At 51.6% G+C, this 21,376-nt stretch overlaps 9 protein-coding genes across 9 annotated transcripts; 6 read left to right on the forward strand and 3 right to left on the reverse strand.

The window, feature by feature from the left end:
* Window positions 1-144: 144 nt before the first annotated feature.
* Window positions 145-1,284, forward strand: BO87DRAFT_373950 (rRNA-processing protein RRP15). The gene has a single exon (XM_025622677.1). It carries the CDS (start codon window positions 234-236, stop codon window positions 1,098-1,100), a length of 867 nt encoding a protein of 288 aa, XP_025482394.1. The 5' UTR covers window positions 145-233; the 3' UTR covers window positions 1,101-1,284.
* On the reverse strand, window positions 1,195-2,318 carry BO87DRAFT_373951 (ferredoxin family 2Fe-2S iron-sulfur cluster binding protein). Its single transcript, XM_025622678.1, has 3 exons — window positions 1,901-2,318; window positions 1,737-1,843; window positions 1,195-1,662 (listed from the first exon to the last, which is right to left on the reverse strand). Exons 1-3 carry the CDS (start codon window positions 2,158-2,160, stop codon window positions 1,418-1,420), a joined length of 612 nt encoding a protein of 203 aa, XP_025482395.1. The 5' UTR covers window positions 2,161-2,318; the 3' UTR covers window positions 1,195-1,417.
* Window positions 2,319-2,447: 129 nt separating this feature from the next.
* BO87DRAFT_413672 (mitofusin complex protein UGO1) lies at window positions 2,448-4,374 on the forward strand. The gene is made up of 2 exons (XM_025626588.1): window positions 2,448-2,910; window positions 2,986-4,374. The coding sequence occupies exons 1-2, from the start codon at window positions 2,527-2,529 to the stop codon at window positions 4,108-4,110; spliced, it is 1,509 nt and encodes a 502-aa protein (XP_025482396.1). The 5' UTR covers window positions 2,448-2,526; the 3' UTR covers window positions 4,111-4,374.
* Window positions 4,375-4,583: 209 nt separating this feature from the next.
* Window positions 4,584-6,636, reverse strand: hapX (bZIP transcription factor HapX). Its single transcript, XM_025622679.1, has one exon. It carries the CDS (start codon window positions 6,546-6,548, stop codon window positions 5,067-5,069), a length of 1,482 nt encoding a protein of 493 aa, XP_025482397.1. The 5' UTR covers window positions 6,549-6,636; the 3' UTR covers window positions 4,584-5,066.
* A 1,897-nt stretch (window positions 6,637-8,533) lies between these two features.
* On the reverse strand, window positions 8,534-10,146 carry BO87DRAFT_456636 (zinc-dependent alcohol dehydrogenase; the record flags this gene model as incomplete). Its single annotated transcript, XM_025628742.1, has 5 exons — window positions 8,534-8,821; window positions 8,881-9,458; window positions 9,530-9,757; window positions 9,827-9,922; window positions 9,984-10,146. The coding sequence occupies 5 exons, from the start codon at window positions 10,144-10,146 to the stop codon at window positions 8,543-8,545; spliced, it is 1,344 nt and encodes a 447-aa protein (XP_025482398.1). The 3' UTR covers window positions 8,534-8,542.
* A 1,121-nt stretch (window positions 10,147-11,267) lies between these two features.
* On the forward strand, window positions 11,268-13,046 carry BO87DRAFT_217015 (glycoside hydrolase family 71 protein). The gene is made up of 3 exons (XM_025618659.1): window positions 11,268-11,691; window positions 11,744-12,385; window positions 12,431-13,046. Exons 1-3 carry the CDS (start codon window positions 11,602-11,604, stop codon window positions 13,004-13,006), a joined length of 1,308 nt encoding a protein of 435 aa, XP_025482399.1. The 5' UTR covers window positions 11,268-11,601; the 3' UTR covers window positions 13,007-13,046.
* Window positions 13,047-13,377: 331 nt separating this feature from the next.
* Window positions 13,378-15,058, forward strand: BO87DRAFT_373957 (M18 family aminopeptidase). The gene has a single exon (XM_025622680.1). It carries the CDS (start codon window positions 13,450-13,452, stop codon window positions 14,998-15,000), a length of 1,551 nt encoding a protein of 516 aa, XP_025482400.1. The 5' UTR covers window positions 13,378-13,449; the 3' UTR covers window positions 15,001-15,058.
* A 2,241-nt stretch (window positions 15,059-17,299) lies between these two features.
* Window positions 17,300-18,439, forward strand: BO87DRAFT_373958 (uncharacterized protein). Its single transcript, XM_025622681.1, has one exon. It carries the CDS (start codon window positions 17,493-17,495, stop codon window positions 18,078-18,080), a length of 588 nt encoding a protein of 195 aa, XP_025482401.1. The 5' UTR covers window positions 17,300-17,492; the 3' UTR covers window positions 18,081-18,439.
* Window positions 18,440-19,440: 1,001 nt separating this feature from the next.
* BO87DRAFT_328767 (MmgE/PrpD family protein) lies at window positions 19,441-21,298 on the forward strand. The gene is made up of 2 exons (XM_025620235.1): window positions 19,441-19,865; window positions 19,960-21,298. Exons 1-2 carry the CDS (start codon window positions 19,479-19,481, stop codon window positions 21,190-21,192), a joined length of 1,620 nt encoding a protein of 539 aa, XP_025482402.1. The 5' UTR covers window positions 19,441-19,478; the 3' UTR covers window positions 21,193-21,298.
* The last annotated feature ends 78 nt before the right edge of the window (window positions 21,299-21,376 follow it).

Consider the following 21,376-nt stretch of genomic DNA (forward strand, 5'->3'; position numbering starts at 1 on the left):
TGAATCGATGGACTGAGAGGCCAACTGCGCGGGCGAAGCGATGCGGAGAGCCCCGCGGCCAATCACAGTCGTGCGTTGCTGGCCGCCCGCGAGGGACCCAAAAATTGCTGGGAAAAAAAGTTCGGGATTCAATGCAAGTTCATTGCATTTTCCACTTCATATCTCCTCCCACATTCGGATTTAAGTTATATTTCTTCCAGTCAATTTTGAAATAGTTAATATCAACCGTCAAAATGCCTCCCCACATGAAAAAGCGCAAGGTCCTCGAGTCGTTGCAGGCCGGTCCCAAGAAGAAGTTCAGAAAGCAGCGCGAATACCACAGCAGCTCCGAAGAAGAGTCCGAAGACGACGAACCCACCGATTTCAAGGCTGTCAGTTTGGCCGATTCCGACGATGAGGAAGTTCAAGTGAAGCAGCCCAAGAAGCAGACCAAGTCGATTGGCGCCTCTACGAAGAGCAAAGCGGCGGAGAAAGACGAAAGCTCCGACGAGGAGGAAGCCGACGAAGACGAGGAGGATGGTGATGTTGAGTCTGAAATCGATTCTGAAGGATCCGACGATGAAGAGGGTGCCGACTCCGATACTTCTGCACCTGCGACGATGGGTCGCAGAGCTGTCTCCAAGCGCAATGATCCCTCGGCCTTCTCCACCTCTATCGCGAAGATCCTGTCCACCAAACTCCCCACATCCGTTCGAGACGACCCCGTGCTGGCGCGCAGCAAAGCCGCTGCCCAGAAGAGCACCGACGTGGCGGAGGAGAAGCTGGATCGGCAAGCGCGGGCCAAGCTGCGTGCGGAGAAGAAGGAAGAGCTGGACCGTGGCCGTGTTCGCGATGTCATGGGTCTGGAGCGTGGCCAGGCGGGTGCCGTTGCTGAGGAGGAGAAGCGTTTGCGCAAGATTGCCCAGCGTGGTGTGGTGAAGCTGTTCAATGCCGTCCGCGCCGCTCAGGTGCGCGGAGAGGAAGCAGCCAAGGCAGAGCGCAAGAAGGGTACCGTTGGTATCGGCGAGCGCGAGAAGGCCGTGAACGAAGTCAGCAAGCAGGGCTTCTTGGACCTGATTAGCGGGAAGAAGGGCAAGCCGTTGAAGATCGAGGAGGCTTAAGGAGTTTTACGAGAAGTTTCTGTTCGCTGTTCAAGACCTGGCATACCTTGGGCGTTTGAGGGGTTGCTCTACTGTTGTTTCTGTTTCATTTTGTCTCAAGTGTTTGGATTAAAAAGTGATATGCTATTTACAGGTACTTTCATGCCAAAAAGTGAATGGAGATCGGTATACCCAATAGAGACGTTCGTTTACAAACCAATGAGCCCACAATAACCATAGATAGACCTGGAACCCCTCCCCAGTGTATGCGCTTGGATAATCATACAGTCCGTCCCTCATCCCCGGTCGCCTCTCGTATATACTCGTACAAAGCTCTCTTATTTCTTGGGCTCGAAGTCGCTTGCCTGCAAGTTTCGAGTCATCGACGGCAGCCGGACCACGAGGCCGTCGAGGTCCTTGCTCATCGCCACTTGACATCCCAACCGGGAGGTCTCCGTCAGACCGAACGCCAGATCCAGCATGTCGTTCTCGTCGTCCGACGGCTCTTCCATCTTATCAAACATGTCCGGGTCCTCGACGATCACATGGCAAGTCGAGCAGGCGCATGAGCCACCACAGGCACCTGAAAGTTTCCAGCGTTTGTCAGTCACTATGCCCCTATAATTCCGCGCATCCGCGATAACTGGCATTACACACCTTCCATCTCGATATCATTTGCCTGTGCGATATCTAGCAAGTTGTCGCCCTCGGAGACCTGGAGATCAATCTTCACGCCATCCTTGTCGACAAAAGTCACATTGATTCTGCGCATAAATCATTAGTATAGGTAGTATACGAAGCCAGCGTTCGCGATGACTCACTCCTCCCCGGGCTTTGGCGGCGTGATATGGCCGTGTTGAGCACCGGCCGTGACGGAAAAGCTGCGGCGAGCCATCCACGACTGTTGGCTCGGGAAGTTCCTCCGGGCGTTTATGGACAGTCTGCTTGAGGCAATCACTCGGGGTGTCTGAGTCGAGTAGGAAGAGGTGAGGAATTGTTTGGATTGAGTGCGACCGATGCTGTTCCCGGCCTTGGGAACGGCATGACGCAGGTTCAGGCACGCTTCTTTCCAGAACGACATGGCGCAGGGATGCTGGGAGAAGACGGAGAGGAGGGAGGGATATTAAAGAAATAAGAAGAATACTTTTAGAGAGCGCAATGCGAGGGGAGAGGCGAGGAGAGGAGAGGAGAGGAGATGAGAAGCGGACCAGCAGAAGTGGAGAGGAAGAGAGAGAGCAACAGAGCGAATCCTGGGGCACGAAAAAAAGGCGAGGCCGAACAGCGGCGGGAAATTCGGGCTTCTTCATTCGTCGGCTTTGCTTTTTTCGCCTTCTTCTCCGAATTGCAAGCTTCAACCTGCTCTTCTTTCTTCCCCCTCTTGACCTTCCATCCTTATCCCCGAAACCATTAACTAATTCCCTCCCTTCTCCCTCTCTTATCTTCCATCATGACTGCCCCGCTGGATGGGCCAAATCCCCTCCGTCCTTACTACATCCCTCCCCCCATCGGTTTAGACGCCTCCAATGTCTCCTCCCCTCCCGATGCGTCATCGTCAACTCAAGTTTTTGGTGGTTCGGCGCGCGATCTTCTGCCCGACCTGGACTACTCCGATTACCTCGACAACTCCCCCTCGGTGTCCAGCTGGATTCGCGATGCCTTGGACGAAGCACTCCGTCGATACCTCGGTGTGCTAACTGCCCAGCCCTTCGATGTCGCCAAAACCATTCTACAGACCTATGTGGTTCCCGATGATTCTGCGGAGGGACAATGGGCGATGCATGATCGCCGGAGCTCTGGGCTGGACAGTCAGGTCGACTCCTACGACGAAGATGTGTGTACACAACACAGACTATGGCAATGGGTGGGAAATAGACAGCTAACAATATGTTCTCTTGGGGCTCCTTAGGAATCCCTCTCCTCCGACGATGAGAGCAGCTACTTCACATCGGCAGCTCCCGCAGTGCCAACACCCTCTACTCCCCGATCCCGGAAGCCTCGACGCCATATTACCGACCGGAGCGGCTACATCCCACCCCAGACCTCGTCATCTCGATATGCCTTGGCCATCAAGAACCCCTCCTCCTTGATGGAGGTGCTGGGTCAGCTGTGGAGCACCAGCGGGCCATCGTCGCCCTGGAAAGCGACCAACGCGACCTTCATCTATTCCCTGCTGCTCCCAACCTTGAACACCTTCATCCGCAGTCTGCTCTCCGCCATTGTCGGCCTGCCAGAGGAAGATGTAACTTCTTCTATGACCGCAGACATCCTGACGTCTACCGCCCCGGTCGCGACGTTAGTCCTGTCCTTCATCTCTTCGTCGCTGTCGGCGATGCTTCTCTCTCCCATTGACACTGCACGCACATTCCTCATTCTCACACCGGCCACTCACGGTCCCCGCTCGCTTCTGCGGGCTCTTCGCCAGATCCCAACTCCCAACTGCACCATTCCCCCTCACTTGATCCCGATCACCATCCTTCACTCCAGTCTCCCCAACTTCATCATCAACACAACTCCCCTGGTCTTGAAATCATACCTTTCCATTGATCCCGTGCTGAACCCGTCGGCATGGGGTCTTTTCACCTTCTTGAGCTCGGGCCTGGAGCTCGCAGTCCGGTTCCCTCTTGAAACCGTCCTTCGTCGCGCGCAAATTGCAACATTCACCTCCCCCAGTCTCCGGCAGCAGTCCCGCGGTTCCATCCGCTCAGTATCGTCCCCCACCACGGATGAGACTCCGACCACTGAGGTCGAGACCATCGTGCCTACGCCTCAAACCTACCGCGGCATCATCGGCACAATGTGGAGCATCGTCTACGAAGAGGGGGTGGCACCCGCGCCGGAGACTGATCGTGCGCGCCAGCTCATGAAGAAGCCCGTCGTACAGCGGAAACGCCAGGGCCAGGGTATCAAGGGATTATACCGGGGCTGGCGCATTGGCATGTGGGGGATTGCCGGGATTTGGGGCGCCAGTCTTATGGGCAGCTTCAGTGTGACCGGAGAGGATGAGTCGATGGCCAGCGGAGGTCGCTTCTAATGAATTGTCACTCATCGGGCTACCTTTCGCTTCCACCCAGATCTCCTCTCTAACTCTCGACCTCTCCTTTCATTCGTTGTTCCTTTCTTCGTTTAATACCAATACCAACTGACGCTGCTATGGGATGTACTTTATTTTATTGTTTTTACTTGCAGTTGTCATATCTACGGAGCAAGCGGAATGGAATCGGCGTTGGAGCCTGTCATCTTTACAATTTATATATTGTTCATGTAGATCATACGAATGAATATCTACCTACTCTTCATTCCACAATGTCACCACTACTCTGTTGTTCACTTCTAGATCAATCAATATAGTATGAAAAGTCGAAGTAATTAACCTGAAATAGCCCACCCATTACTCTACTAACTCAACCAAACCCCAGCCTATACAAGCAAGCAAAAGATAGAAAAAAGTGTCTAGAACCACGAAATGATATATATGGAAAATAAATAGATAGTAAGAAAAAAAACGCCATATCATTTATTTCATTTCACCCGTCTAAATGTAATCATATGGAACGAACTTCAATTCGTCGCGGTCTCTAGACAAGACAATCCTGGCAGTCCGGTCGTTATTATTTTTAGGCTCTTTTTTGATCATTTTTCTTATGAGTGAATTTTTGTGTTGTTGAGGTTCCAGTTTCCCTCCTTCATGGTCACTTTTTGTGGTGGGGCGGATCGTAAGGGAAGGGTTCATAAATCCCTGGGTGGAGGTTGGGGGAGGAAAAAGTAGATGGATGGGTGAGAAGGGTATTAGGAAGAGGTGTTTATCTCTCCCGTCCACGAGATGAGGATAGGAAGGTGTGAGTGAGGTGTGTATGTATAATACAAACTCAGACATGCCATGAGTCAGGTTTGGGTATCATGAGAAATAGAAGCAGAATAAAAAAGGTGCCGAAAAGAAAGAGGCAGAAAGAAGAGAAAATGTAGAAAGGAACAGAATGCAGAGGAAAATCATTTGTCGGCGAATCTCCGATCAAAGTAGCGTAGCACACCCATGACACTGGCGGCTTCGACTTCCAAAGCGGCTCGAGAGCCTGGTTGCATTACCTCCTTTTGGCTCTGACTGGGATTGGGCAGAGTGTGAAGTTTGGGAAGCCACGAGGAAATATCATCGCTGGCTCGAGAGAAGTTCGGATGGCGGGAGAGGGTGGTGAAGGCATCGGCGCAGGAGAGAGTTAGGGACGGAGTAGCCGAGCGGCGCGAGCTGGAAGTCTGTGGTTGTTGAGTTGACCCGCTGCGTTGAGGGTTGGAGTTGCGCGACATGCAGCATCCACCATCGGCGCCTTTACCGCCGCAACATCCGGAGGGAGCAGCGCTGGCGGGGCGGGAGGCCGCCAGCGTCTTGCAAAAAAGGGTCCGCCTGGGATCGGCGAGACATTGAGCACAAGTACCCGGGCCATTGGCGCAGGGATTCGTCGCTTGGCTAATGGGTGGGAGGGTCACCTCGGACCGCACGTCGCCGTCGGAAGGGGGCGGCGTGAACTGCGACAGGTTCTGGATGGGTGCCAAACGGTTGTTTTCGAACGAGTTCCGCCGGCGGCGCTCCTCTTCCTGGGCAGCCATTTCCGCACAAATGCATGGCGTGCCATCCTGGCAGAAACCACAAGGGTCGACGGCCGGGGAGGAGACATTAGTGACTGTGTCGTCCTGGACGTGATGGGGGGCCGCGAATCGCGTTGTGAAATCGATCTCCATCTCCTCTGGCTCAGGCTTGATTTCAGGTTCGGCACGAGACTGGCTCGAGTTATCAGTACGCTTTGACTGCGTTGACGTCCGCTCGATGCCTGGCATGCCGCTAAAGGCGTCTTCAATGCACTGACAGTGCACGTTCGAGCAGTTGCTACAGCCCAGGGGCACCTCCTCCCGCTCCTCGTGCATGTTATTTTCCACTGCCACTTGAGCGGCGGCTGAGTCTCTGGGTATGCGTGTCAAGGGTGCCTTGTCTGAGCGAGAGGCATTCTTGTCCGACAACGAGGACCGGAACTCCTTCACAAGGCTTTCCTTAGCGCTGCGCTCGACGGAGACCTCTTTTTCCAAAGCGTGGCACCGGTCACGCCACCAGGCCATTTCGCTCCGACATTGATCGACCTCATGAGAAAGGTTCGAGATCTGCTCCTTGAGTTGCACGACGTGGATCTCATGGTCGTCTTCGATTTTCTTGATCTGGTCCTCGAGTTCGTTAACGCGGGCCGCTCGACGCTCCCGGAAAGCTCTCTGGGCAGCTCGATTCTGCGCTTTGCGTTTGGTAGGGGGCGTGTCTGTGGCGGGCTTGCGGCCGGGTTTGGGACGAGGGGGGATCACCCATTCCTTGGAGGTGATGGAGCCGGGTGTGCCCGGACCGGGAGACGGTGAGATGGCTGGCTTGGCGGCCAATGCGGGTGCCAACGGAGCTGGACCCGGCGCAGGAGCGAGCGAGGGAGCTGGAGTGGCCATGGTATTTGGGAGACCTCTTTTTATTGTAAGAGGTGGCCTGGGTCGTGGTCAGCAGTCATAATTTTTCGCCGCGAGGAGCGGGTTGCGGGAGGTGTTTGGGGAGGGAAACGGACCAACAGGTGGGAAGGAAGAAGAAGTGGTGGTGTCACTTGATCGCTTCGGCGGCCGGAAGAGCGGAAGTGCGCCCCTTCAGCCGGTAAGCGAGACGAGGTGTGGTGCAGAGCACACCGGAGAAGATTGGGCGTGCAGCAGCAATGTGTTTTATCAATCTATGCCACGAAGCAGACAGAATAATGGGCAAGGATTGAACAAGGTATGGAAGAGGAAAGGACGAAGGTAAGGCAGGAATGAAAACAAGAGGGCGACCGAGGGAAGAAGAGGGGGAAAGAAGGCCGGGAAAAAGGTATCGGATCAGATTAGATTATCGTGCGCGTTCACCGACTTCGGAGTTACGGTGGGACGTTCCTCGCCCCCGTCTATTATTCGCCAGTCCCGCGCCAGCCCGATGGTTATCAATCACCCAGCTCGGACTTGTTTGGGGTTAGGGTACGTTATCCACCTATTCTCCCCCCAGGAGTAAATCTTGTACGCCGGGATTGCGTCGTTGCCCATTAGTTGATTCTAAAGCAGGGCTTGACGGTCAGCCTTATATGAACCGCGGAGTCTGCTCTGCTGCCTACCGACAGTACTACTTGAACTCTACATCTTCCACGCATCAGCATGGCCGATTACACGAAAAGTCCGAGATAAAAGTCGTGAGTCAATCATGACACTCTACACCTCCCATCCCACGGGACTCGAAATTCTCTCACCCCCCCCCAAAGGCCGCACATGTGGGTACAGGTCTTCTTCCCGTCCAGCCTCTGTTTGGTGGTTGTTCCACCCGCGATGAGCGCGGATTCCTTGGCAAGACCACTGTCTCCAGCAGAAGAAAAAAACCGAAAAGCACATGGCAAAAGCGGATGCTCTTAATATTTGCCTCAGTTATAACGGAGCGAGGCTGACACATAGAAACATGGACATTCGGCGTCGAGTCCCCAATGGCCCAGGTACTCCCTGACAAACGAAATGAAAAATGAAATCAAACGGGGCCTGTGATTAGCAATTAGAACAGAAGATGGAGCCAATCACCTCTGACCGGTTGAACGGTTTTCCAGTCGCAGAGACCCTTCAGGAATTCTTCTCCCTTTTTGACCAGACCGGAGCAGGCAAGACCCATCCCACACCTCCAACCCGCATGCACTGGGTTTTGGTTCATGATGGCTGGCATTATTCGGTACCACTGCTCCCTCCGTCGTCTGATCTTATCAGATTACGCTAGTCCCTTTCGGGAAATCCGAACCATGCGTGTCGTAATGCACGAACCAAAACCTGTCGACGATCAGTCGAGGAAATCCGCCTCCTTAGCCGGGTTCAGTCTAGTGGGATGGGTATGGTGAAAACTCTTCCTGGTTACTTGCCTGCGTTATTGCCAGCAGTTGGAGCGCTCATGGTTGAAGTCATTTATTGTAAGTGTTTCAAATGCCGATGAACGGAATCCCTTGGAGGCGAATACGGCCCGATTTTGGATACCTGTCGTTGAACGCGGCAGACCGACTTTTTTTCCATGCAGAGACTTGCATGTTAACTTCCCTATCACTCAATTAATTGAGTCACAACTGATATGAATGCGACATAAGTTACATATGAAGTTGGTAACCTGTGCTTCAAAAGTACGTAGTCAATAGGGATGTCTGCTATTCGCGGAAGCGACCGTTGTGACTGATAGAATTCTCCCTCCACCGATCATCGCTCGTTTCTTGATTTTCGGGTTGCTTTCTTCCATTCCTTATTTTTTGCCCTCTGGGTCCCACCAAGTACTACCTCCGTACCCCCATTCGCTGGAATCCAAGAGGTTTTGCAGAATATTTGTGATTTGCATTATTCGTCACGTAAAGTACAAGATTAAGAAGTGTCCATCAATTAAACAGAACATTAGACAGTATAAGCAGCGTTTACAGATCAACCAGAGCTGGCGATCCCGTTGACGGATGAGCTGAGTGCTTGGTTTGGACAAAGACCTTCTGGATACCTCCCTCGCGATGATCAAACAATTCGTACAGTTTGTCCATATCCTCCAGGCGGACGCGATGGGATACGATATCCAATGGGTTGATCTCACCCTTCTGGATCTGCTCGAGGAGATACTTCCAATACTTCTGAACTGGAGCCTGGCCATTGCCAATGAGCCGGACACCTGTCTGCATCAAAGCACCGATGTTGAAGTGGTTTGTCTAGTAGTCGTTAGTTCACTAAAAAAAAAAGTCAAAAGGTAATTGTGGTTGTCACGTACATAACCAGCGTAGACACCTGTAACTCCCACGCGGCCAAAGGGTCGGACAGACGTAATCATCTCGTTCAACATCTCTGAAGTGTCTGTCTCCATGCCCAAGAGCATCTCGAAATAATGTGCCCATCCTTTGGCGTACTCACCCGCTGTACAATCCAAAGCAACATCTGGTCCTCCGGGGACCATCTTCTTCAACTGAGATGTAATGGATTCCCCTCTGGGAAGCTTGGTGAAGTTCAAGGTCTCAAGCTTCGGGATCTTGCTCTGGACGAAATCCAAGCGCCAGGCGGCCTCTCCTCCATCAATGAGGATGACTCTACTGGCACCTTGTGAGAAGCTGAAGCTAGCCACCATTTGACCAATGGGCCCGGCACCCCAGACCGCAACTACATCGCCTTCATTTACCCCGGTGTCGACCACACAGTGGTACGAAGTAGCCAGGACGTCGGACAGATACAATGCTTTCTCGTCTGGGACATCATCCGGAAGCTTCAGGAGGTTGACATCACCATATGGAACTCTGACATACTCTGCTTGACCACCAGCAAAGCCTCCAGTGAAGTGGCTGTAGCCAAAGATGCCTGCCCAGGATGCAGGTTAGCATATAATGTCGAAATAAGAGGTTAGAGATACTATGAAATGGGTAATATACCGGACGTCCGTTTGCCATACATGGCATTGGTGACAGAATTCTGGTTGGTGCGTTCGCATTGGGAGGTCAGCTGCTTCTTGCAGTTCCGACATTCGCCGCACGCAATGGGGAAGGCTGCCACCACTCGATCTCCCTTTTTCACCTTCTTCGCTCCTGGTCCTACACTCTCAACAACACCGCAAAATTCATGACCCAGGACATCACCTTTCTCGAGCTGAGGGATGACACCTGTAGGAACCAACAGCGGTTAGAGCGCCGCGAAAACTGGCGAGACATACTCGGACACAGAATACATACCATGATATAGATGGAGGTCACTTCCGCAGATGGTGCTGCCAGTCACCTTGACGAGTACGTCTCCTTCATCCACAACTCTTGGTTTAGGCATCTCCACTAACCACACAGGGTCAGATAAAGGAAAGCAGGAAGCCAAGCCGATACCGATTCTACTTACCAACCTCGACATGGTTCTTTCCGGTCCAGATGGTCGCCTTGATTTTCTCACCAGTCTCCTGGCCATACTCCCCGTAATAATTGCTCACATCCGTGGTGACGGAGGCGTTGCCGCTATGTCCGACTGCCTTCTCCACGAGGTTGGCAGCTTGTGTTGCGGCCATAATTGCGATTGAATTTGATATCTCAAATGAATGAGGATATTTACTCGGTATTACAATATTTGCAGATGGATGAATGGTGCAGGACTACGGGGCGCATGGGGGTATTTGTCTCGCCTCTCGCGGGGCCTCCATAGCTGACATCACCGTGAGGTCGGTGCCTGTCATGCTTGCAATGCTCTCCAGCAATGGTACCCCATTTCTGGTTCAAAGCTTGAAACAAAGCCGGTCGCCGACCCTGTGGCACGCAGTGATAGGCAACGTTTGGGACCCGACTCACTGTCCTTTGGTGCTACCCAGAGTCCATTGCTTCAGAGAGCTCTCTCTGAAATGACGTCATTTATCAACAACATTCAATGGCCTCGACAATTAGACAGTTCGTCAACTGGCCCGTCACGATGTTGACATAGCACATGGCACATGAGGTAGTTCCCAAATATACGAATGCACAGTTTTGGGAGACAAACGGTCTGGGCCCTGTCAGCTGCACTGTCGTTGCTTGTCGATGTTGGAGCTGGCCGCGTTGCAGATCTCATCTCGCCCGTCGCTTATCGCGAGTCGGGTCTAACTCTAGATGCATGATTCTGCATTGATAGCTCGATTTATTCTCTTGGGTTACTCATGCTTCGTGTTGTCAACAGTTGTCAACATGAAGCACTTCTGCCTAAAAGCTCTCGGGTGCACTGCCAAGCCGGTCCCCGCCATTTATGATCTCTATCTTCCCCGTGTCATCGAAGCTGTACAGCACCCGGCTGAACGCCCTGAAATCTCCGTTGCTGTGACTTCTTGAAGAGGGCGCCTCTGATTACCGAATAAGAAGCTTGCTCCTTGGGCCAATAAGACGCCCTTCATTCCCGCCGGCTCACTCGTGTCTTGGCCGGATTCTTCGCGACGCCCTGGTCTCCCTCCTCAAATTCCATCATGAAACACCTCGATCGTTGGCTAGACCGGATTACCCGTCATGCCAAAGAGATATTGGAGCCATCCTCCACGCCTGTTGAGCAGACGGGTCCACCGCCCAATCAGCAGTATCACCGTCCTCCGCCGCCATTACCTCCAGGTTTGTACCGAGATTTCATAATTGTTCACCCATTCCTGAAAGCTGTGATTGATTATATTGGGAAATGATCGGCTTGATTAAGCTGTTTCCCTTCATTCTGTCGCTCTCGTATCCGTCTGCTTTGTTCCTGTTATAGGGATACCTTTTGGAGAAGTATGAGTGATCCCGTGTGTTTATATTGTAGATCGCCTATGTATCATGTACTTATTGGCTTGGAAAAGTCGAGACCGCACCTTCGACACTTAGCGACTGAATTTGTATACGAAACCAAAGTATACACAATTAGGCGTGCTTATGTTGTGCTCAAGATAGCACTACTTTGCTTTCAGTTGTCTACATACGAAACTCACCCACTCAGCTTCTTCAAACCCACCAATTGATGTTCAACACTGGATGAAATGCTGATCGGCTGTCTAATCTCATGGTTTATAGTTGCAACGCCGGTGCTCGCCAGATCTGGCCCACAGACTGTTTTCGCTCATTTCATCGTGAGTACTTCTGCCTTTCATCCATGAAAGAACGGCTCACTGACTGTGTCAGGTTGGAAATGCCGCTGCTATGACCCCCGAGCAGTGGGAGTCGGACATTAGAGAGGCACAAGAAGCTCATATCGATGGCTTTGCAATGAACATTGCTCCCCAGGACAGCTACACCGATGATGTCCTCGAGAAAGCGTACTCTGCAGCGGAGAGCGTCGGGAATTTCTCCCTCTTCCTGTCTTTTGACTATGGATCCGGAGGCCCATGGCCGGCCGATCGGGTGATCACAACGATCAACACCTACCGGAATCGAAGTGCCCAATATCACTATCAGGGGAAGCCGCTAGTCTCGACATTTATAGGGGCTGGTAATGCAGGCGACTGGCCGTACATCAAAGGATCTGCTGATTGCTTCTTTATGCCATCCTGGCCCGATATGGGGCCGGCAAGACTCAGGGATTACCTGGACATCATTGACGGCGTTTTCAGTTGGGATGCCTGGCCGGTGGGGGCGCAGAACAAAAACGTGACGAGCGATCGCGAATGGATGCATGCCCTTTCTGGGAAGCCGTACATGATGCCTGTCTCTCCCTGGTTCTACACCAATTTACCCCAGTGGAACAAGAATTGGCTATGGCGCGGGGACGATTTGTGGCATATACGGTGGGAGCAAGTCATGACCTTGCAGCCGGCCTTTGTTCAGGTAAGGCAATTCTCGGATGTACTGGGCACTGCTGACCATTATTAGATTATTAGTTGGAATGATTACGGGGAATCCCACTATATAGGACCCATCTACGAACCCGGGATGCCTGACGGATCTTCCAAGTACGTCTTGGATTGCCCGCACGATGCGTGGCGAGCTTTGCTGCCCCACTACATCGCCGCCTATCGAGGATCCGGGATGAATAGTATGTACCAGGCGAATCAGACATTACCTTTGGAGGATAAGATGGTTTACTGGTATCGCTTGAATCCGAGTTACGCTGGGAGCGCCAACGGCACGACGGGCAATGATCCTGGTGTGGGCCAGGAGGTGATGCCACCGAATGAACTTGCCCAGGACCGAGTATTTGTCAGTGCTACTGTTAAAGATGCCTGTGAGGTATACGTCCAGATCGGATGTTGCGAACCTACAATTCTTCAGGCGTCGGGTCCGGGAATCCATCACTTTTCGGTGCCGTTCAACGGGCAAACGGGGCCGGTGCGGATAGTGATGGTCCGGGATGGCTATGAGGTTGCAGTTGCCGTTGGACCAGCGATCACGGATGACTGCAAGGATGGCAATGTCAATTGGAACGCGTATGTGGGAACGAGCGACTAGGCCGAAACTATGAGACTAGATAGATGGAGATTGGAGATAGTGGTTCATCCTCGGCTCGGGCCAAGTGGGACGCAGCTTATCAGTGACGCAGCTCCCGATTAACTTGGCTGGTAAATAGATTCTGGGGGGTATACACGCCCCTTATGTTACCGTTATTTTTAAGCGATTGCTGTTGTGACTGTTCCAATCAACTCCAATGACCGTAAGCTTTTCTTCGTTTACAATGAAGCCCACTTTTGCCTTCGCCCGACGGAGCTCCGGGCCTCAGCAACCAAACTGGTCACGGCGCTTATCGGAATGATCGTCGAAGCTCCGCTCAGCTGACCTCGTCCCTTCTCCGCTCTTCTCCAATTCCCTCCCTCTCCTCATCCTCTTCCTCCTCAATTGTCCACTTGACTATTCCACTACTCATCTACCACCTTTATCACTCTTCCTACAGCTCCATGGCCAAGAAGAACATCATGGGCCTCCGTGAGGCCGCCATGGCCTATCGTCCCAGCTCGTCCGGCCACCTCCCCGACCCGGTCCAGGACTACTCTCCAGTCTCTCCTGCTCCCACCGCGCAACCTACTGCGGGACCGGGGTCCGTTAACCCAGATGACTATGCGAAACCGTACTGCGAGTTTATGACGGCGAACCCGACCATCTTTCATGCTGTTGACGGCTTCACCAAACAGCTGGAAAGCAAAGGATACAAGCGCCTGCCCGAGCGCGAAGCGTGGACCTCCAAGCTTGAACGCGGCGGGAAATACTACTGCACTCGGAACTCCAGCGCATTTATCGCGTTCTCCATTGGCAAGGATTACAAGAGTGGAAACGGTATGGCTATCGTGGCTGGTCACATTGACGCCCTCACCGCCAAGTTGAAGCCCGTGTCCAAGCTCCCCACAAAGGCCGGCTTTCAGCAGCTCGGGGTTGCCCCATATGCTGGTGCTCTGAATGAGACTTGGTGGGATCGGGATCTATCCATTGGTGGCCGTGTCTTGGTCCGGGACCCTAGCAGCGGAAAGGTCGAGTCCAAGTTGGTCAAGCTGGACTGGCCGATCGCCCGTATTCCCACATTGGCACCGCACTTCGGCGCGCCATCCCAGGGCCCCTTCAACAAGGAGACGCAGATGGTACCTGTGATTGGCGTGGACAACTCCGACCTCTTCCAGCAGCAAACGTCGTCCACCACCAGCCCCTTCGCGGCGGGCTCATTTGCCTCTACGCAGCCGGAGAAGCTCGTCAAGGTAATCTCCAAGGAACTGGGGATTACGGACTACAGTACCATCCTCAACTGGGAACTGGAACTCTATGACAGTCAGCCAGCGCAGCTGGGTGGTCTGGAGAAGGACCTAATCTTTGCGGGACGGATTGATGACAAGCTATGCTGCTACGCGGCTCAGGAGGCTCTGATCGCCTCACCAGACAGCACATCCCCGGGATCGGTGAAGATGGTCGGTATGTTTGATGACGAGGAGATTGGCAGTTTGCTGCGCCAGGGTGCTCGGTCCAACTTTATGAGCAGCGTGATGGAGCGCATCGCCGAGGCCTTCGCTCCGAGCTATGGACCCAACGTACTGGCGCAGACTGTGGCCAACAGCTTCTTTGTCTCCTCGGACGTCATTCATGCCGTCAACCCCAACTTCCTCAACGTGTACCTGGAGAACCACGCCCCGCGCCTGAACGTCGGCGTGTCCGTCTCCGCCGACTCGAACGGACACATGACGACGGACAGTGTGAGCCATGCTTTCATGAAGCGTGTCGCTGAGCGCTGCGGTTCGACCCTGCAGGTCTTCCAGATCCGCAATGATTCCCGCAGCGGCGGCACTATCGGACCCATGACCAGCTCCCGGATTGGCATGCGGGCAATTGATGTGGGCATTCCTCAGCTCAGTATGCATAGCATCCGGGCGACGACGGGCAGCCGGGACCCTGGTCTGGGAGTGCAGTTGTTCAAGGGCTTCTTCGACTACTTTGAGGAGATTGACAAGGAGTTTGCTGACTTTTAGACATACCGTTGTACTTTGATAGTCTAGATATAGATTCCCAATGCTACGTGTAATACTCCAAGACTCCTTTTTTAATTGGAAATAATATACTCACGGACCTTCAAGGCTGTATCCAAGTATTGGACTTCTATGCTGGGCGAGGACAAAGAATCGAGACTGGGCTGTCCTGCATATTCAGTCCAATATGTAGCTTTCGCCTCGATATCCATACCAACTAGAGAACCTCCAGCACCGACTATATAGACACAACCCCAGAATAATCAACAAAGCATACCCCCAATCAAATAAGAAGAAGTAGCTCTACCACGAGACCGAAGTACTCTAAAAAGTTATAGATAAATAGACCCAAATGCCATGTCCATAGTACGGCCATATTCTGCCCCCCTCCCCCAAAAGGCGGTACAAAAAGCAACAGAATGCTGACTCAGTTTTTCGGGGCTGTACAAAATGGATTTCCGTCTATAGCCGTCTATTTCCGTGTTTTTCTTTGCGAGGTCGATGGAGTTCTGCCGCTTTGGGCGGTCAAAGAAACGGTCTGGATGGGCAGTATGTGGATGAGCGATTGTTTGGGGATATTCTCGAAACCCTTCTTGGTTGAACCAGTTGGTGCAATTAATTATTGGTGGATCAGGGTTACGCCCGGTCAGTGCTCTGGAGTCGTGAGGGGGAGAGATATCTTTGGCGCTTTCTTCGAAGCCTGCTAGGTGATTCTTTGGCATCTGCAATACAGTCTCGACTCCTTGGGCGTTCTATCTACTCCCAGCAATATGGTATGTGTTTTGCTGCATAGTCCATGATTATGGCGACATCTTCTCTGATATGATAGAAGATTTATAGCATCTTTCTCGGCGTTTTGAGCAGAGATCAGGATTGTAGCCTTATGATCCGGTGCAGGCGGTTGATCGAAAATGACTCTGTAGATGTTTTATGCAGTCGAATTCTCAGATATGACTGACTGACGCTGGAGAAACCTGTATGGTCTTCGGTTTTTAAGGAGTTGAAGAATAAATACTTCCATCCTGGGTACCACCGTCGATCATCATGTTCTCCGCTTCCTCGACGGTTTTCGATGTGAACAAGCTCAATGCTGCTAGTAGAAGTATGTATGACGGTTCTTGTGGAAGTCTATCGCAAGGATTGTATGTCAACTCGCTAACCAGTAGACTTAATTTTAATTGTATATTGGTAGTGGCGCTGGTTTTTTATTTCAAAGCGCAGTAAAAATCGTTTGAGTTGTATGAACTTAGGTTAAGACACGTAGCGAACAAAGCACTTGATTGATCAAACCGTATACGCTTTGTACTCAAGCGGCAGGCTCTGATAGATGTGATTCCTTTGAACTTATGGAATGTTCCGTGGATCAGAATATTCCACAAAAGGAGTCTAAATGGGATTTATCTAGCCTTTCATGCTTATAGCTAAGTCTTTGCACTCCCTCTTGAATGGATCATGCTACCGGGATTTACCGTTAAGGTCCAATTGAAAGACTATAGTCGACAAGCTCTTATAAAAGGTAAGTTACACTGACCGCAGTTTTAGACAGGGTTGGAGCCCCCTCCCAAGGCATGTATTTGCTTCACTGGTATTAGTACTACATTTACGGCCCCGAGATATCAGGTGTAAGAGGATGCATCTGAAGAAAACTCTTGATACCTCGAGACTAAGTTGGTAGTAAATGTTTCAACAGATGTGCGATATGCGATGTGGGAAATTCCAGCACAGCCGCAATCTACCTTTCACAATAATATCCAATGAACTTTCCAAGATAAAGAACGAACTGAAGCATGCCTGGTAGCTCTAAGAAAAAGCAAACAAAGGCATGATATACACTCCTCTCTGTCCATCCGGAGAGCCCCGAATCCGATGGTTCGCTACAGTCCAGCTCAAGCGCCCTAATACTAGTGGGCTATATGCAACCGGCAACTGACAGTAAAGTTTTCTTTGCATAACATCTCTATTATGTTGCAGAACAAGGAGTAACCCTATATGTGTCCTCCACCAGGTGGAAGATATCCTCACCAAACCCCATGTCATTCATTTGTACAAGGTTTGGCTTCAACAATCACCATGGCCAGGCATGCAACTCCAATGATTTATATTCCTCTCAACCCACCTTTGAGCACACATTCCTGTTCTCCAGTGACACTGCCTTACTTGCATCAAACCAAAATGTCTGGATACGAATACACAGGCCAGGAGGTGAACTACGAGCTCATCGCCGATATTGTACAACTCCTTGAAGAGAACGGTATACCATGTCTCCTAATTGGCGACTACATGTCTGAAGCCCTGGGAGCGCCTGGGCTCCGCGGCGTAAGTCAACTGCCTGATCTCATCTTTACTAGTTGCAACCGACTAACCAAGCCTAACAGAACATCGAACTCGTCCTCGAAAGCCATGATATAAACAGAGCAATCCGCATCCTCCGCAAAGCCAACTTTCCCGATGAGCAACCCATGCACTACACCCATCTGCTCTGTCCCTTTCCCCACATGGGACAAAGGACCTATTCAGCCCGCGAAACCCCCTTCATCCCCTCCTACTCATTCCACCTAAACGGGAGTGTCTGGGGAGAGATGAACACGGAGTTCCACACTGATCTCTATCTATACGAGAAGCGATATCTCTTCTGGGACCTGCCTGAGCTCACTCTAGGAGAACTGTTCGAAGATGACCCCCATTTCATCCTAGCCAGTAATCCCCGTCTCCCTCCCCAGAAGGACAAGCAGCATTGGGGCCGGTTCCCTGATACCCTGTACCCGGTTAAGATGCCCATGCCGGTGCGATATGTCGAGGCGATGATGCTTCTGACTGCCCGGGACTGGCAAATCAAGGGACATGGGTGGGCGTGGCGGGCCGAGATAGTGTATATGTGGAAGCACGTAAAAAAAGGCATGCTAAAGGAGTTCTTTGAGTTGGAGAGGTTCAAGCCGATATTTCGGTTCTGGTGGGCGGATTTGGAGACTTCGGAGACAATTCCCGGTGGAGAGGTGCTGTGTGTGCATCAGCTGAGGGGGCAGTTGGTGGCGGCGGGTATGATGCCTGAGACGCCGCTTACTTGGCTGAAGACGTATGATTGATTCAGTAGTGATTGCTTGTGGTATATAGTATTTGGTGTATGCATAGTTTTGATATATAATTAATCAGTATAAATAGGGCAGTCAGGTCTGACATGCTATGCCTCACATCAGACTTTGAAGAACGTTACCTATTGTTTCCCTGATTAGGATACATTTAATGCTTGAGAGTAGTGAGGTAGTAAATGCCAGGACCGGAAACCAGTCTCTAACTGTGGCGCAATCGGTGGGTAGACATGGAAGGGTTCAACTGCAGTGGCGGAAATACGTTCTGCGATCATCTAGATATTCAAGTCACGCCAGGCCATCATGAGGGCTTCACTAGTCTGTATTCAGAAGAGACGTGGTCTCGCACTTCTCAGCATAAATTGTTCACAGACAATGGGAGTTGAGACAGTGGAGAGACAGATTTGGTGATAACATAGGGTTCAACATAGCAAGACAGCAGATTATGTAACTAACTCAACCTTAAATACGAACAGTAATCAAAGCAAGGAAGGAATGAATCGTACACTAGACGATACGACCAACAGGAAGTAGTCGAATAGAATAGATTATTTCCCCAAGAAGGCAATTGATTGCCTCCGTTCACGACATACGTCATACGCGACTCCGAGACTATAATAATCCACCAATATACATTATAGATAAGGCCCAAGCGTAAGCCCTCATTCCCACCCCACCTTCTATATGTCCTCTTCTCTATAACACAATAGCGCCGATTACCCGGTCTGCTTACTGCTTACTGCCTACTGCTTACTTACTTTCCATCCCACACAACCAACCGATCGATCGACAGGAAGTAATTCAGCGATGCAATGCATACAGACAACACCACTCATGACATAAATCAATATCCCAAAAAAAAATTCTATATACAGTTCACCATCACATGCCCATAAACCAAGATCACCAGACCTCTGAGAGCCAAAAGTAACAGAGAAAACCAGACTAACACGAAAATCGGCTCTCGGAACCCGGTCGGCCCAGCCTATAATTGACTGGTATTGTTAACACCCCCGAAATCCTCCTCTTATCCGACTGGAGGAGCATTAGACTACTTTCTAGGCGTCCAACTAGCTTCCTTCCTGCATTACCGGGACCAATCATTTCATAGTTTGGATATTGAGTGAGGGGGCTTGTGTGGGATACTAACTGGTTTGTCAGTAGGTGTTATGATGGTAGTAGTAGAGCAGGTAGGTAGGGAGTGGTAGGGCAGGCAAGGTACACCGACGTTGTCCGTGTTGATTGCTTGTCTCGTGTTACTTGTTTGGATGACGTTCTCTCTGCGTGTCTTTGGGGTTATAAATAGGGTGTCGAATATCTGGAAGATGGGTCATTCTTTCTCAATCAATCAATCAATCAAGAATTATTCTAGGAAGTTTCTATAATACATCCAATATGGTCGCCATCACTGCTAAATCTGAAGCAGCTTCTGCTACTTCGCCCATCCCTACCACCAATACTACCCTCAACGGGGTAGATGGTCCAAAAGAGAAAGAAAAAGACCTTCAATCCCAAGAAAAAGAGGAAGTAACAGCAGCAGAGGAGAAAGATACCAAAGCATACAACTCCTCCAACGGCGTCACCAGCCAACTCTGCACCTGGATCGCCTCCCTTCAACTAGAAGACATCCCGGACTCTGTCCGCACCCGCGCCAAGTACCTCTTCCTCGATGGCATCGCCTGCGCACTTGTCGGTGCACGCGTCCCATGGTCGCAGAAGGCTTTTGATGCGATGGCTGTCTTCGAGGAGAAGGGGAAGCATGTGGTTATTGGGTATGAAGAGGTATTCTTCCCTCCCATCTCTTACTTCTCATATCCAATTCAAGATGAGGAAGAATGAATTGAGTAGTTTTGGATATACTGCTAATCCATGACAGCGCCTCGGTGCCATCGCGGCCGCAACCCTCAACGGCTCCTGGATCCAAGCATGCGAAGTAGACGACTACCACAGCGTGGCGCCCCTACATTCACAAGCTGTGGTGATCCCCCCTCTCTTCGCGGCCGCCGTCAGTGCACGGGACCATCCGACCGCTCCGCGCATCATCGACGGGCGAGCCCTCCTTCTCGCCTCGGTGGTAGGGTTCGAAGTTGGTCCGCGCGTGGGCATGGCGCTGCACGGCACCGAGATGCTCGCAAAGGGATGGCACTGCGGGTCTGTATTTGGGGGGCCCGCGGCTGCAGGTAGTTCCGCGAAATTACTCGGGTTGTCGGCGGGTCAAATCGAAGATGCAATCGGAGTAGCAGCGACACAAGCATGCGGGCTCATGGCGGCTCAGTATGACGGGATGGTGAAGCGGATGCATCACGGGTTTGCGGCGCGGAATGGGCTGTTGGGCACGATGTTAGCGTGGGGAGGATACGAAGGGATCAAGAAGGTATTTGAGCGGCCTTATGGAGGGTTTCTGGCAATGTTTGGACTGGGATCGAAGCATACGCCTAGTTCGAAGCCGGAGGAGGTGGCGAAGGATTTGGGGACGTTTTGGCATACGGCGGAGTGGATTCGGTTGAAGTTGCATGCGTGCTGTGGGGGGATTCATGGCACGATTGAATGTTTGGCGGAGATGCAGGAGATGTATCCGGAGCGATTTGAGAGAGGAAAATTGGGAGAGATCAAGGAGATTCGGATCCAGCTGAGTGATGCCGTGTTTCATCATTGTGGATGGGCGCCGGAGACGAGGCCGTTGACCCCGACGGGGGCGCAGATGAATACGGCGTTTGTGGCGGCGTCGCAGTTGGTGGATGGACAGGTGTTGTTGGAGCAGTTCTCGTCGGGAAAGTTGGATCGGGATGAGGTTTGGGAATTGATTGGAAAGACGAGTTGTGTGCATACGGCGGAGTTGGACCAGCCGAATATTGGGTGTGGTGCGTTGATCTCCATCAGGTTTGCGGATGGCAGTCAGGTTCAGCATTCGTTGTTGAAGCCCAAGGGGGTGGATGAACCCATTTCAAATGAGGAGATATTGGAGAAGTTTCGCCGGTTGACGGGCGGGTTGATTGGGGTGGAGAGGCAGGAGAAGATTGAAAAGGCTGTGCTGGGGATGGAGGAGTTGCAGGATGTGGATGAGTTGATTGAACTGCTGAGTGTGAATGTGGTCAATCCGTTGCAGTAGTGAACTAGTCATCTGGTATGATTCTTATGGCGTTGGTTGTGATGGGAGATTTCATTAATGAACTAACAAGTCATTCAACATGGTCAGAATTATATTTGTGAGCCAGTAGTCGTTCTAAATCATGTACAGGAAAGCGAAGAGTGTTGTAGGGTTATCTGTCTTTCATAGAGGAGTCCGTTGAAGA

Source organism: Aspergillus neoniger (assembly GCF_003184625.1).
Source record: "Aspergillus neoniger CBS 115656 unplaced genomic scaffold BO87scaffold_7, whole genome shotgun sequence".
Lineage (NCBI taxonomy): Eukaryota > Fungi > Ascomycota > Eurotiomycetes > Eurotiales > Aspergillaceae > Aspergillus > Aspergillus neoniger.

Excerpts from the sequence above, each read along its gene's own strand:
- BO87DRAFT_328767 (XM_025620235.1), top strand. The coding sequence starts at position 19,479 with ATGGTCGCCATCACTGCTAAATCTGAAGCAGCTTCTGCTACTTCGCCC. Across the intron at positions 19,866-19,959 it reads TGGTTATTGGGTATGAAGAG|CGCCTCGGTGCCATCGCGGC; the intron begins GTATTCTTCCCT and ends AATCCATGACAG.
- BO87DRAFT_373958 (XM_025622681.1), top strand. The coding sequence starts at position 17,493 with ATGGGACAAAGGACCTATTCAGCCCGCGAAACCCCCTTCATCCCCTCC.
- hapX (XM_025622679.1), bottom strand. The coding sequence starts at position 6,548 with ATGGCCACTCCAGCTCCCTCGCTCGCTCCTGCGCCGGGTCCAGCTCCG.
- BO87DRAFT_373950 (XM_025622677.1), top strand. The coding sequence starts at position 234 with ATGCCTCCCCACATGAAAAAGCGCAAGGTCCTCGAGTCGTTGCAGGCC.
- BO87DRAFT_373951 (XM_025622678.1), bottom strand. The coding sequence starts at position 2,160 with ATGTCGTTCTGGAAAGAAGCGTGCCTGAACCTGCGTCATGCCGTTCCC. Across the intron at positions 1,844-1,900 it reads CCGCCAAAGCCCGGGGAGGA|AATCAATGTGACTTTTGTCG; the intron begins GTGAGTCATCGC and ends ATTTATGCGCAG. Across the intron at positions 1,663-1,736 it reads AAATGATATCGAGATGGAAG|GTGCCTGTGGTGGCTCATGC; the intron begins GTGTGTAATGCC and ends GGAAACTTTCAG.
- BO87DRAFT_373957 (XM_025622680.1), top strand. The coding sequence starts at position 13,450 with ATGGCCAAGAAGAACATCATGGGCCTCCGTGAGGCCGCCATGGCCTAT.
- BO87DRAFT_217015 (XM_025618659.1), top strand. The coding sequence starts at position 11,602 with ATGCTGATCGGCTGTCTAATCTCATGGTTTATAGTTGCAACGCCGGTG. Across the intron at positions 11,692-11,743 it reads CTGTTTTCGCTCATTTCATC|GTTGGAAATGCCGCTGCTAT; the intron begins GTGAGTACTTCT and ends TGACTGTGTCAG. Across the intron at positions 12,386-12,430 it reads TGCAGCCGGCCTTTGTTCAG|ATTATTAGTTGGAATGATTA; the intron begins GTAAGGCAATTC and ends GACCATTATTAG.
- BO87DRAFT_413672 (XM_025626588.1), top strand. The coding sequence starts at position 2,527 with ATGACTGCCCCGCTGGATGGGCCAAATCCCCTCCGTCCTTACTACATC. Across the intron at positions 2,911-2,985 it reads TCGACTCCTACGACGAAGAT|GAATCCCTCTCCTCCGACGA; the intron begins GTGTGTACACAA and ends GGGGCTCCTTAG.